This window comes from Ammospiza nelsoni, unplaced genomic scaffold (assembly GCF_027579445.1).
Source record: "Ammospiza nelsoni isolate bAmmNel1 unplaced genomic scaffold, bAmmNel1.pri scaffold_79, whole genome shotgun sequence".
NCBI lineage: Eukaryota > Metazoa > Chordata > Aves > Passeriformes > Passerellidae > Ammospiza > Ammospiza nelsoni.
The window spans coordinates 556,099-570,727 of NW_026683207.1; the positions used below are offsets into that span (position 1 = coordinate 556,099).

A 14,629-nucleotide genomic window follows, 5' to 3' on the forward strand; every position below is an offset into this window, starting at 1 on the left:
GTTGCCAATGAAAACGTGTGGAGGCAGGCATTTTCTGGCACTTTTGTGCTCCCCTCTGGATGCCTTTCGCAGCCGCCGTGTGCCTGGAGCTCAGAGCTTGCTGGTTTAAAAATCTCTGCACCTAGGCATAACCCTAACCCTAACCCTGGTCATTTAAATCAGCCTGGGTTTAGAAATTTTGCCAAGGAAAAAGCTGTGGCGACAGCCATGTTGTGGCACTTTTGCGCTCCCCTTGGGATGCCTTTAACAGCTGCAGTGTGCTTGGAGCACAGGGCTTCCTGGTTTAAAAAACCACAACTTTAGCCCTAACTGGAGGCTTCTAAATCAGCTTTCGTTTTGGGATGGTCCCAAGGAAAAAGCTCTGGACACAGCCAAGTTGTGGCACATTTGCTTTCCCCTTGGCATGCCTTTGGCAGCTGCAGTGCCCCTGGAACTCAGGGCTTCCTGTTTGAAAAAATCCTATCCCTAGGCTGAACCCTAACCCTAAACCTAGGCAGGTAAGTCAGCCTAGGTATAGGGATGTTCCCAAGGAAAAAAGCGCTGGAGGGAGCATGTTGAGGAAATTTTTGGCTGCCCTTGGGAAGCCTTTCGCAGCTGCACTGGGTCTGGAGCTCAGGGTTTACTGATTTAAAAACCCTCTCCCTTGGCGTGCAACAGGAGGCAAGTAAATCAGCCTAGAGTCCATGATGGTCCCAAGGAAAAAGCGCTGGAGGCAGCCATGTTGTGGCACTTTTGCGCTCCCTTTGGGATGCCTTTGGCAGCTGCAGTAAGCCTGGAGCTCAGGTCTTCCTGGTTTAAAAAACCATGTCCCTAGCTGAGACTGGAGGCAGGTAATTCAGCCTACGCTTAGCAATGGTGCCAAAGAAAACGTGTGCAGGCAGCCATTTTCTGGCACTTTTGTGCTCCCTTCTGGATGCCTTTCGCAGCTGCTGTGTGCCTGGAGCTCAGAGCTTGCTGGTTTAAAAAGCTCTACACCTAGGCGTGACCCTAACCCTAACCCTTACACTGGTCATTTAAATCAGCCTGGGTTTAGGAATTATGCCAAGGAAAAAGCTGTGGAGACAGCCATATTGTGGCACTTTTGCGCTCCCCTTGGGATGCCTTTCGCAGCTGCCAAGTGCCTGGAGCTCAGAGCTTGCTGGCTTAAAAAGCTCTACACTTAGGCGTAAACCTAACCCTAACCCTAACACTGGTCAATTAAATCAGCCTGGGTTTAGGAATTATGCCAAGGAAAAAGCTGTGGAGACAGCCATGTTGTGGCACTTCTGCACTCCCTTTGGGATGCCTTTGGTAGCTGCAGTAAGCCTGGAACTCAGGGCTTCCTGTGTTAAAAGATCCTAGCCCTAGGCTGAACCCTGACCCAAACCCTAGGCAGATAAATCAGCCTAGGTATAGGGATTGTGCCAAGGAAAAAGCTGTGAAAGCTGCCATGTTGTTGCACTTTTGTACTCCCCTTGGGATGCCTTTCAAAGCTGCAGTGTGCTTGGAGCACAGGGCTTCCTGGTTTAAAAAACCATGTCCCTAGCTGAGACTGGAGGCAGGTAATTCAGCCTAGGCTTTGCAATGTTGCCAATGAAAACGTGTGGAGGCAGGCATTTTCTGGCACTTTTGTGCTCCCCTCTGGATGCCTTTCGCAGCCGCCGTGTGCCTGGAGCTCAGAGCTTGCTGGTTTAAAAATCTCTGCACCTAGGCATAACCCTAACCCTAACCTGGGTCATTTAAATCAGCCTGGGTTTAGGAATTATCCCAAGGAAAAGCTGTGGAGACAGCCATGTTGTGGCTCTTTTGCGCTTCCCTTGGGATGCCTTTCACAGCTGCAGTGTGCTTGGAGCACAGGGCTTCCTGGTTTAAAAAACCACAACTTTAGCCCTAACTGGAGGCTTCTAAATCAGCCTTCGTTTCGGGATGGTCCCAAGGAAAAAGCTCTGGACACAGCCATGTTGTGGCACATTTGCTTTCCCCTTGGCATGCCTTTGGCAGCTGCAGTGCCCCTGGAACTCAGGGCTTCCTCTTTTAAAAAAATCCTATCCCTAGGCTGAACCCTAACCCTAACCCTAGGCAGATAAATCAGCCTTGGTATAGGGATTGTGCCAAGGAAAAAGCTGTGAAAGCTGCCATGTTGTTGCACTTTTTTACTCCCCTTGGGATGCCTTTCTCAGCTGCCGTGTGCCTGGAGCTCAGGGCTTCTTGGTTTTAAAGTCCTAGGCTTTAGCCTAACAGTAACCCTAGGAAGGTAAATCAGCTGGGTATTAGGGTTCTTCTTAAGGAAAAAGCTGTGAAAGCAGCCATGTTGTGGAACTTCTGCGCTCCCCTTGGGATGCCTTTGGCAGCTGCAGTAAGCCTGCAACTCAGGGCTTCCTGTTTTAAAAAATCCTAGCCGAGGCTGAACCCTGACCCTAACCCTAGACAGATAAATCAGCCTAGGTATAGGGATTGTGCCAAGGAAAAAGCTGTGAAAGCTGTCATGATGTTGCACTTTTGTACTCCCCTTGGGATGCCTTTGACAGCTGCCGTGTGCCTGGAGCTCAGGGCTTCCTGGTTTAAAATACCTTGTCCCTAGCTGAGACTGGAGGCAGGTAATTCAGCCTAGGCTTTGCAATGGTGCCAATGAAAACGTGTGGAGGCAGCCATTTTCTGGCACTTTTGTGCTCCCCTCTGGATGCCTTTCGCAGCCGCTGTGTGCCTGGAGCTCAGAGCTTGCTGGTTTAAAAATCTCTGCACTTAGGCATAACCCTAACCCTAACCCTGGTCATTTAAATCAGCCTGGGTTTAGGAATTATCCCAAGGAAAAGCTGTGGAGACAGCCATGTTGTGGCACTTTTGCGCTCCCCTTGGGATGCCTTTCACAGCTGCAGTGTGCTTGGAGCACAGGGCTTCCTGGTTTAGAAAACCACAACTTTAGCCCTAACTGGAGGCTTCTAAATCAGCCTTCGTTTCGGGATGGTCCCAAGGAAAAAGCTCTGGACACAGCCAAGTTGTGGCACATTTGCTTTCCCCTTGGCATGCCTTAGGCAGCTGCAGTGCCCCTGGAACTCAGGGCTTCCTTTTTTAAAAAATCCTATCCCTAGGCTGAACCCTAACCCTAACCCTCGGCAGATAAATCAGCCTAGGTATAGGGATGTTCCCAAGGAAAAAAGCACTGGAGGGAGAATGTTGAGGAAATTTTTGGCTGCCCTTAGGAAGCCTTTTGCAGCTGCACTGGGTCTGGAGCTCAGGGTTTACTGATTTAAAAACCCTATCCCTTGGCGTGACCATAGCTGCAACTGGAGGCAAGTAAATCAGCCTAGGGTCCAAGAGGGTCCCAAGGAAAAAGCGCTGGAGGCCGCCATGTTGTGGCACTTTTGCGCTCCTCTTGGGTAGTCCTTCGCAGCTGCTGTGTTCTTGGAACTCAGGGCTTTCTGGTTAAAAAACCCCTAACCCTAGGCGTAACTCTAACCCTAACCCTAGGAAGGAAAATCAGCCTATGGTTCGGGATGGACTCATGAGAATAGCAGCAGAGGCAGCCAAGTTGTGTCACTTTTGCGGCCCTCTTGGGATGCCTTCAAAAGCTGCAGTGTGCCTGGAGCTAAGGGCTTCCTAGTTTTAAAAATCCTAGGCCTAAGCCTAACACTAACACTGGGAAGGTAAATCAGCCTGGTGTTAGGCTTCTTGCCAAGGAAAAAGCCGTGAAAGCAGCCATGTTGTGGCACTTTTGCACTCCCTTTTGGATGCCTTTCACAGCTCCAGTGTGCCTGGAGGTCTGGGCTTCCTGATTTTAAAAATCCTAGCCCTAGGCCTAACGCCAACCCTAAGACGAGAAAGGCAAAGCAGCCAGGAATTAGGGATGTCCCCAAGGAAAAAGCTGTGGAGGCAGCCATGTTGTTGTACTTTTGTGTTCTTCTTGGCTAGTCCTTCGCAGCTGCTGTGTTCTTGGAACTCAGGGCTTTCTGGTTAAAAATGCCCTAACCATAGGCGTAACTCTAACCCTAACCTTAGGAAGGAAAATCAGCCTATGGTTCGGGATGGACTCATGAGAATAGCAGCAGAGGCAGCCAAGTTGTGTCACTTTTGCATCCCTCTTGGGATGCCTTTAACAGCTGCAGTGTGCCTGGAGCTAAGGGCTTCCTAGTTTTAAAAATCCTAGGCCTAAGCCTAACACTAACACTGGGAAGGTAAATCAGCCTGGTGTTAGGCTTCTTGCCAAGGAAAAAGCCATGAAAGCAGCCATGTTGTGGCACTTTTGCACTCCCTTTTGGATGCCTTTCACAGCTCCAGTGTGCCTGGAGGTCTGGGCTTCCTGATTTTAAAAATCCTAGCCCTAGGCCTAACGCCAACCCTGAGACGAGAAAGGCAAAGCAGCCAGGAATTAGGGATGTCCCCAAGGAAAAACTGTGGAGGCAGGCATGTTTTGGTACTTTTGCGCTCTTCTTGGCTAGTCCTTTGCAGCTGCTGTGTTCTTGGAACTCAGGGCTTTCTGGTTAAAAGGACACTAACCCTAGGCGTAACTCAAACCTTAACCCTAGGAAGGAAAATCAGCCTATGGTTCGGGATGGTCTCATGGAAATAGCAGCGGAGGCAGCCAAGTTGTGTCACTTTTGCGCTCCCCTTGGGATGCCTTTCTCAGCTGCCGTGTGCCTGGAGCTCAGGGCTTCCTGGTTTAAAAACCTTGTCCCTAGCTGAGACTGGAGGCATGTAATTCAATCTAGGCTTTGCAATGGTGCCAATGAAAACGTGTGGAGGCAGTCATTTTCTGGCACTTTTGTGCTCCCCTCTGGATGCCTTTCGCAGCTGCCGTGTGCCTGGAGCTCAGAGCTTGCTGGTTTAAAAAGCTCTACAGCTAGGCGTAACCCTAACCCTAACCCTAACACTGGTCAGGCTGGACAATAGGAAGAAGTTTTTCACAGAAAGGATGAGTGGGCATTGGAATGGGCTGGACAGGGGGGAGGTGGCAGAGTCACTGTCCCTCTCCAGTGGCACTTAGTGGCATGGTCCGGGTGACAAGGCAGTATTAGGGCATTGGTTGGGCTTGATGATCCCAAAGGTCTTTTCCAGCCTATTTGATTCTGTCATTCTGTGATGACTGGGACACTCTGGGGCCATTGTGAAACTGCAGGGCCTCATGGAACTAAGAGGATCATGGTGACACTGTGCAGCCCCACAGAACCAAGAATCCATTGTTGTGCTCTGGGGCCAAATGGAACCAGGGAGTGCACCGTGACACTCTGGGTCCTTGTGGAACCACAGAGGCCATTGTGACACTGCAGGGCCTTGTGTAACCAAGGGGTTTCACCATTTTCACACTGCAAAACCAAACAGATGATTGGGAGACTCCAGGGCCCAGTGGAACCAAGGGGCTGTTCTGACACTAAGGGACCTCATGGAACCAAGGGGACATTGTGACACTGCAGGATCCTGTGTAACCAAGGGGCCACTGTGACAGGATGGGGCCTCCAGGAATCTGGAAGAACGTTGTGACACTGTATGGCCTTGTGGAAACGAGGAGTCCATTGTGACACTGAGGAGACTTGTGGAATCACAGAGCCCATGGTGACAGTGTGGGACCTCATGTAACCATGGGACCATTGTGACACTCTGGGGCCAAGTGGAACCAAGGAGACCATTGTCATATTTTGGGGCCCCATGGAACCAAGGAGACCATTGTTGCTCGGCATAGTCTACTGGAACCAAAGAGATCAGTGTGACAGTGCAGGGCCTGGTGTAACCAAGAGGCCATTGTGACACTGAGGGGTGCCATGGAACCAAGGACATCTTTGCAGATGATACCAAGCTGGATGTGAGTGTTGATCTGTGGGAGCATAGGAGGGCTCTGCACACGGACCTGGACAGGCTGGATCCAGGGGAAAGAATCCAACAAGTTGCAGCTTAAGAAGACCAAGTGCCAGGCCCTGATATTTGGCCCTGGTGCTACAGGCTGGGGACAGAGTGGTTGGACAGCAGCCAGGCAGAAAGGGACCTGCAGGGACTGATGGAGAGCAGGCTGGACATGAGTCAGCAGTGTGCCCAGGTGGGCAAGAAGGCCAATGGCTCCTGGCCTGGATCAGGAATGGTGTGGCCAGCAGGACCAGAGCTGCTGTGCCAGCACAGATATGCCCCCAGCTATGCACACAGACATTGCTGCTGCAGCTCCAGAGAAGGGAACACAAGGGTATATCTGGAAAAAAACTTTGCTGCGAGATCCTTTAGTTCCATTAAAGCCACCAAGAGTGCAGCCCCTCATTGACACAATCTCTGGCCACAGGGAAGATGGAGAGAAACAAAATGAGAAAAAAACCACAAACCATGACATTTCTTTGTGGAAAAGATTAGTAAGGTAAAACAAAGAAAAAGAACCTCCAAAATGAAGCCAACAAGAAGTATCAAAGATGACTTTGATTACAAGATATTTGCAGAAATTGGCCAGTGGTTTAATGTCCCTGAAACCATCCAGTTATCAGTTTCCACACTGTAGCCTTGAACTCCTGGTTCCTCAGGCTGTAGATGAGGGGGTTCAGGGTTGGAGGCACCACTGAGTACAGAACTGACACTGATAGATCCAGGGATGGGGAGGACATGGAGCGGGGCTTCAGGTCAGAAAATGTGGCAGTGCTAAGGAACAGAGAGAGCACGCCCAGGTGAGGGAGGCAGGTGGAAAAGGCTTTGTGCCGTCCCTGCTCAGAGGGGATCCTCAGCACAGCCCTGAAGATCTGCACATAGGAGAAAACAATGAACACAAAACAACCAAAGCCCAAACAGAAGGAAAATGCAAGAAGCTCAAGTTCCCTGAGGTACAAATTTGAGCAGGATAGCTTGAGGATCTGTGGGATTTCACAGAAGAACTGGCCCAGGACATGGCCATGGCACAGGGGCAGGGAAAATGTATTGGCTGTGTGCAGCAGAGCATTAGGAAAAGCACTGGCCCAGGCAGCTGCTGCCATGTGGGCACAAGTTCTGCTGCCCAGGAGGGTCCCGTAGTGCAGGGGTTTGCAGATGGACACGTAGCGGTCATAGCACATGATGATCAGGAGGAAAAACTCTGCTGAAATAAAGAAGAGAAAGAAAAATAGCTGAGCAGCGCATCCTGTGTAGGAGATGTTCCTGGTGTCCCAGAGGGAATTGTGCATGGCTTTGGGGACAGTGGTGCAGATGGAGCCCAGGTCGCTGAGGGCCAGGTTGAGCAGGAAGAAGAACATGGGTGTGTGCAGGTGGTGGCCGCAGGCTACAGCGCTGATGATGAGGCCGTTGCCCAGGAGGGCAGCCAGGGAGATGCCCAGCAAGAGGCAGAAGTGCAGGAGCTGCAGCTGCCGCGTGTCTGCCAATGCCAGCAGGAGGAAGTGCCTGATGGAGCTGCTGTTGGACATTTGCTGAGGCTGGGCATGGGGACCTGTTGATGGAGAAAGGACAGTGACAAGTCACGAGAGGCTGCTTGGAGCCAAACTTGATCGATTCCCTGCAGACTGTCGCACTGGGACTCACCCAGCCTTGTTCTTGCTCTGGGAAAACCTTCACCCAGGTCCCTGCCTCAGCTCCAGTTGTGCTGGCTGAGTGTGCCAGGAGCAGCCAGGTCTGTTCATGGGGGCTCTCAAGGAACCATCTCTGCCCCACTGCCCTGGGTTTGTGGCCATGGGGCAGAGAGACAAGGCTGGATATTCAGGATTTGTCAGGGGAATCACTCAGAATGAAGACAGGCTTGGTAGCATCTGCACTCCCATTTCTATAGGACATGGATGGCAGGAGTTGGTTTTAGGAATTGTTTTCCTACCCACACATCGTTCCTGCCTCTCTGAGGTCAGAAATCCCTAGCATTCCTGCTGCACTCAGAGTTTGCTACTGAGAGATGGGAGAGGCAAAGGATTCCCTGTGGCTGAGGGAAGATGCGGGGCTGGATGGGCTTGTTCCCAACTGCCCTGGTTTTGCACCTTTGGCTGCAATCAGAGCACAGTCACACTGCCGGGTCACCCTGGGATAAACCATACCCTGCCCAGAGCAGAGGGATCCCTGAATGTCTCACCCTCTCTCAAGGTGTCTGGGCAAGGTCTCAGCACCCCCTTGTGCCAAGGATGCTCACGACTTCCTTGGCAAACCCAGCAGCATTTCCTCAGCTCTGGCAGCTCTGCCCTTCCCCGTGGGACATTCAGGGAACTCCCAGAGGCTCTGGCACAGATTTGCACCCAGGAGGGCAGCTCAGAGCTTGGAAGGGCACAGCAAGGAGATCCCTGGCTGTGTCCATGATGGGATCTCAGGGAGGGGGCTCAGCTCATTCCCCTCTCCCATGGACTGCTTTGCCCTCAGCCCCACAGGTGCCAGGGAAGCTTGGACACCCCATTCCCATGGACACACCCCTGCCTGACAGGAATGCCAAGGTCAGTGCCTGACTCAGCTGCTGCAAATGCCAGAGCCTCCCTGAGAGCAGCAGATAACAGTGACAATATCAGGGCAGGGCAGAACCAAGAGAAGATGTTGTGGTGCTGTGCCTGAGAGGGCACAGCAGAGACAGCCGGGCACTCAGGACAGTGTTCCCGTGCCCAGCTGTGCCCGGTACCTCCCACACACCAACAGTGCCCTCCTGCCCCCAGCACTGCTCTCTTCAGCCCCTTCTCCTTCCCTGAGCATCTCCCTGGGCCTGGACATTCCCTCCTGAGAGGAGCCTTGTCCCTGCCAGCGCTCACAGAGCCCATCCCAGCCTGTGTGCCCTGGCTGGGCCCTACAGAAACCTGCCTGTGTGTAGGGCCCTGGCTGGGGCAGGCTCTGTGTGCAGCTGGGCAAGGGCAGCTCAGGAGAGCCCTGCTGGGCCCTGCAGAGGTGATGCTGCTGCTGTCCAGGGCTGAGGAGTGGCTGAGGGCCCTTTGGGAGGCTCCCAGCAGAGAGACTGGCCAACTTAACATACAGTTCTGCAGTCCCTGTAAATGTTCATACATTAGTTGTATGATCCAGTGTGTCACTTTCAACTCAAAATGTTCTGTGATTCTGGGATTACAATTCCTGTTCTGCTTCTCTCATTCCCCTGTTGTCTATAATCCAAAGAGAAAAAAAACCCTTTGCAACAGTGTTCGAACAGTAAAGTAAAACCCAGACATTTATTGGAAGATTCCAGGTGTCCCAGTGGGAAAGGGCACACCCAGCTCCTCATTTCAACAATTTATTAAGGTCGATAATTAGGATATTTAACAGGAACATCCAAAAGGAGATTCAGTTTCCCTAGTTACACGCCCCTGGGTCAACCCATTGGAATAGGTCAAAAGGCTTCTTTGCCTTCACTTTTTATAATGACTGCTCATATTCTGCTCATTCTCAAAACCCAAAATATTGCTATAGGTCCACTTCCTATAAGACTATATAGTATTTCAGGACTATATAAAAGAATAGGATTATACAGCATTTTAGGAATATATTTAGACAGTCAGGGTTTTAAGAGAAAAGTAAGGAAACATACTAGAGTTAATTAAGGATTAAAGCTATATAAGAATATAATAGTGGTTTAATGGAATTAGGAGTTTAATAGAGTTAAGTAAGGATTAGAGTATTATAACTATATAATAGTAATTTCAAGAACTATGAATATATAAAAATGTATAAAATGCAAAAATCTTTTTGTCACCACCCCAACTTTCCCATCTTTCTCCAAGAAGGAAATTGAAAACACTCTCAGGAAAGCTCCTGATCTTTATAGCAATCCCAGGCTTACCTTCATTGACAAGTGTCCTCTGGAGCTGTGCCCAGGCAGGTCTGGAGCTGGGAGCAGCCCTGCCCCACCCAGCCCCTCTCAGCAGCAGCCCCTGCCCTGCTCAGGGTGGCTCCTTTCCCCCAGAGCTTCTCCCCAGCACTGGGAGCAGCTCCCCGGGCCGGCTGAGAGCTGTCCCTGGCAGCAGCAGAGTCCCTGCCCCAGCACAGCGCCCTGGGCTGCAGGACCCTGCTCTGCAGGACAGTCCTGGGCACCCCTGGCTGCAGCCCCGGCTGCTCAGCCCTGCAGCAGAGCCTGGCAACAGGAACTGCCTTGGGCTGTGCCTCGGCTGGGGCAGAAGGGAAAGCCAGCCCTGCCCTAGGGCCACAGCCCTGCCTTGGAGCAGCTCTGAGAGTCCTCCTGAAATGTCCTAAAAGCTGTGGGATGTGCCAGCTCCAGGAGATCTCTGCAGGAACTGCAGCTTCTCTTCCCACAGCCAGGGAATGACTGTTTCAAACCTGGGCTGATTTCTGCTCTGGTGAGCCCTGAGTGAGCTCTGCTCTGTGCTCCCAGCCCAGACTGAGTTTAACCCCTCTGTGCCTCTGTGCTGTGCCCGGGGTGGCTGCAGGCAGTGCCCCAGCCCTGCTGGGCTGTGCACAGGAGCTGCTCCTGTGCAGAGCTGTCTCTCTGCAGCGCTGCCCTTGCCAGGATCTGCCTCTGTGCCAGGAGCCTCTCTGCAGGTTTTTCAAAGGACTTTGGGTTTGGCTTTTATCTTGCAGTCTCTGAGAGTTTTCTGCAATCATGGCCTCCAATTATCTGCTGTAATTAGTCCCTGGAGAGGCTTTGTCAGTAACAACACTCAGTGGGGCTCATTAATGCTTCAGGGTACTTCAGATTTTTTAAGGTACTTGGTGTTTCCCTTTTGATACAGACTCTGTGAGAGCTTTGTGCAATCATGGCCCAAATTTTCTGCTTTAACGAGTCCCTTGAGAGCTTTGTACTGACACTCAGTGGGGCTCATTAATATTTTGAGATACTCAAGGTTTTTAAGGTACTTTGGATTTTCCTTTCTGCACTGAGTCTCTGAGAGGATTTCATGCCATCCTGGCCTCCAATTCTCTCCTCCAAGGAGTCCATGAGGAGCCTGTGTTTGGGATGGACCTCAGAGAGACCCATTCATGCCTGAAGACACTTTGGGGTTTTCTTCTGACTTTGACTCCTGGCAAGGCTCCTTCTGGGGGACATGCTGCACCACAGCCCTGCCCTGGCAGGGAAATTCCTTTCTGTTTGGGTCCTGTCTGGCTCTCCCTATCTGTCCTTTGCATTAATTCTTTCTTTCTCTGGCTGTTCTCTATTATGCCAAAAGGATCCAGCATCCCTAAAACTTCCCTTCAATCCCTCCCAGGGCTCCTCTGCTGTCCTCAGTCTCCACTCCACTGAGCACAGAGCTGCTTTGTGCCTGTACATGAATGTGTTGTTTCAGAGGGTGTCATTTACTCAGGCCTGAGGTCTGGTGAGGGATAACTCCCAACCTCACATGGACATGTAATTCTACCAGCGTGTTGCTTATATACATTCACTAAATGTGAATTACAATTTACCCATTTCCATAAAACCCACCGCAAGTTCCCAGATTCACTCCTTGTTTTCTCTATCCCTGCACCCTTGAGCCAGATGTCTTCATCTTCTCTTCCAACCATTCCTGCTGGGAAAGCAGCCCCTGAATGCCTTGTTCCTGTGCTGAAAGTTCACAGGCACAGTAAAAATTGAATTAACCCTTTTGGTATCAGCCCAAGGCTTTGTGAGGGCAGGCAGGGGCAGGCAGGAGGCAGAGCTGTCAGCAAAGGAAGGGCCCAGCCAGGTGGGGCAGCCAGGGGATGCTGACAGCCTGCAGGGACAGAGGTGCAGGGCAGGGACACCGTGGGACAGCCTGGGCTGCACAGGGCACAGGGATGGGCAGCAGCTGCCAGACAGCCCTGCCAGAGCCAACTTGGGCAGCACTTTGGCCATGGCTGCTGGCCCTGGGCCTGAGGCCACGAGGGGACAAGTGACCCTTGCAGGCCTGGGGCCTCATTGCCTCCTTGTCCCTGCTCAGCAGCCTGGCAGGGGCCGCCCCATGCTCCTGTCCCTGGCATTGCACATCCCGGGAAGAGCCCTGAGCAAGGAGGGAGGGAGAGGATCTGCCTGGCCAGGGGCTGGGGCTCAGGCCTTGGCCCTTTGCATTCCTGAAACACATCCAGCTTTTCTCTGCCCCAGAGACACCTTTGCCTTGTTTGTCCCAACCTGTCATGACTGCCTCCAGTGTTCTGCTCTACTTGGAACCTGGGGAAACTTTCTCAGTTGTGTCTCTGACAGGGATCTTTTCAAATTCCAAGAGACTTCGATGTTCCAGTGTAACTGAGTTCTTGAGGGTTTTGTGACATAACTGAGGGAATTGTGACATCACAGAGCAGGCCCTGCCATCACAGAGTGTGGCTTTGTGGCATCAGAGAGTGGGTTGTGACATCACCAGGTAACATCACTGTGTAACATCATAGTGTAGGCTGTGACATCACAGAAAAGACTGTAACCTCACAGGGTCACTTTGTGACATCACAGTCTTTTATAACATCACAGCACTGCTGTATGACATTACAGGGTAACAGAATTAGCTCTCTGATATCACAGGAGCTCTGTGACATCACAGGTTGTGTATGACATCATGGGGCAGTGTGATATTACATAGAAGGCTGTGTGACATCCCAAGGGGTCTGTGTGACATCCCAAGGGGGCTGTGTGAGGTCACTAAGGAGGTCAATCCTCCCCGGCCCCCCCTCACAGTTTACCCCAGGGAAATCCAACGCTGCTCATGCACAGTGGGGTCCCCTGTGCCCCCAGGTCCCACCACCAGCGTCACAATGATCCCTACATTCCATGGAAACACACACCTCTATTCCATGTGTGGAAGGCCAGCTGTGTGACTCCATGGAGTGTAGGGATCATTGTGACACTGAGAGGCCCCACCAAACCAAGGGTCCATTATGACCCTGCCAGGCCTCCTGGAATTGTGGAGACCATTGTGACGCCTTGGGGTGTCATGGAACCAAGGGGTCATTGTGACACTGTGAGACCCCATGGAGCCAAAGGTCCATTGTGACATTGCAGGGCTCATGGGTGTAGGCTCAAGTGACATTGTGGCCCCTGGGGAACCACAGAGACCATTGTGACACTGCAAGGCCTCATGGAATCATTGGGACCATTGCGACACTGCTGGACCCCATGGAATGGGGTGCCCCTTGGTGCCAACACCCTCAAGAACTCAGTTGTCTGTGCTAATGAAACACTGGGGCTCCGTGCTTTCCTTCCTATAGAAAAAGAACTCTCCTTCACCTCCAAGCATCCATGGCCAGAATTGGGATTTCACTTCCAAATTTCCTTATATCCAGGCATTGTTCCCATAGGAATATTGCCAGGACAAATCTGGCTGGCAGTGGTTTCACATGGGTCAGCTCTCATCTGTCCCCAAAACACTGGGGAAGGCTCCGTGCTCTTCTTCCTATGGGAAAAAACTGCTGCTTCTCCAGGCGCCCATGGATGAGATTGATCTTCCACCTCCAAAATTCCCTAAATCCAAAGATTGCTCCCAGACAAAACCTGCCATTACTGATAAGTCTGGCTGGGCTAGTGAGTCTCTCACAAGCCTTCCAAACACTGGGGCTCTGTGCTTTCCTTCCTATGGAAAAGAGCTGCCCTTCTCGGCCAGGTGCCCATGGCCACAATTGGGATTTCACCTCCATCATTGCCTGTTGAGACAAACTGGAGGAGATTGTTGGATCGAAACATTTCATGTGTGGGGGAGGAAGGGGCAGGTCCAGCCATGCCCTGCCCTGGAACCCCAATCCCCCCTGAGCCTCTATCCCAGCCCAGCAGTGTCTGCCAGTCCCTGGCACAGCACAGGCAATGCTCCACAGCCACCTCTGCAGCCCCCAGCCCAGCTCCTGAGGGACCAAATGAGCCCAAGCCCCACCTGGGGGAAGGGCCCAGGGAGACCAAGGGGTATTGAAGGCTGACCACAAGGCAAGCACACATCTTGACCCTACCTCATCTAGGAATTTCCCTCTGAACACTGCTGGAATCCAGGAGTTGGTAGCTGTGTGTGTGCTCCTCTGTATCTTTCTTACTTGAATTTCTCTCTCTGTGTCTACTTCTACTGCATATGTCCTCTTGAAAATTCTAAGTAACTTAAAATTGTAAAAGCTTAGACTTTATGAAGTTAAATGCTTTGAGAAGTGTTTTTTAGTTGATTGAATGTCGTATAAAACAATTTGCCAAATTTTCTCTGATTTTCTAAATTCCCCGTAAAGGCTGTTTTGTTCTTTCAAGCTCCTGAGAATCTCTTGTTGGTGTTTCTCCAGTGCACCTCACTCAGAGGACACAAACAATTGTAATTCCTTTTAAATTTCTCCTTGAGAGAGTTGTTTGGGGGATGGCAGTCAGGGCTTGTGTGTCCTGCTTGGCACAGCCCAGGCAGGGCTTTCCCAGCCACATTCCACACTCCATTTCCCAGCTGGAGCCCCTGGTGCCTCTGAGTTGTGCTGCCCCAGCCCCAGGGACGCTCTCCTTGTCTGCCCATTCCCCCACGGTCTCTGGGCAGGGATGGCCTCAGTGGGGGCTGCTGACATCCTCAGCACCTTGGAGGCTGCTGCTGAATTTTCCTGCTCCAGAGGCTTGTTCAGCCTTCAGCTCTTCAGTGCAGGAATTCAGTGTCCCAGGGCTCATTAACATTCAGAACACCTTAACAAGCCAGGCCTCTGGGAATAATTTGATTTAAGTGTTCAAATCTTTTGTGGTAATTTGACAGATTTTAGTAGTGTGTTTTGACTGAATGCATTATATTTAAAAAGACAGTGAGAAAACATTTTTTATGTCCTGTTTAGGACATTTTCCTGTTCATAAATCGATATATGCAATCTCCAGTCATCTCTGAATCCAAGTATCTCCTCATGCAGTTTG

General features: G+C 51.4%; 1 protein-coding gene across 1 annotated transcript; it reads right to left on the reverse strand.

The window, feature by feature from the left end:
• Nucleotides 1–6,404: 6,404 nt before the first annotated feature.
• LOC132087254 (olfactory receptor 14J1-like) lies at nucleotides 6,405–7,337 on the reverse strand. Its single transcript, XM_059493253.1, has one exon. It carries the CDS (start codon nucleotides 7,335–7,337, stop codon nucleotides 6,405–6,407), a length of 933 nt encoding a protein of 310 aa, XP_059349236.1.
• Between the last annotated feature and the right edge of the window lie 7,292 nt (nucleotides 7,338–14,629).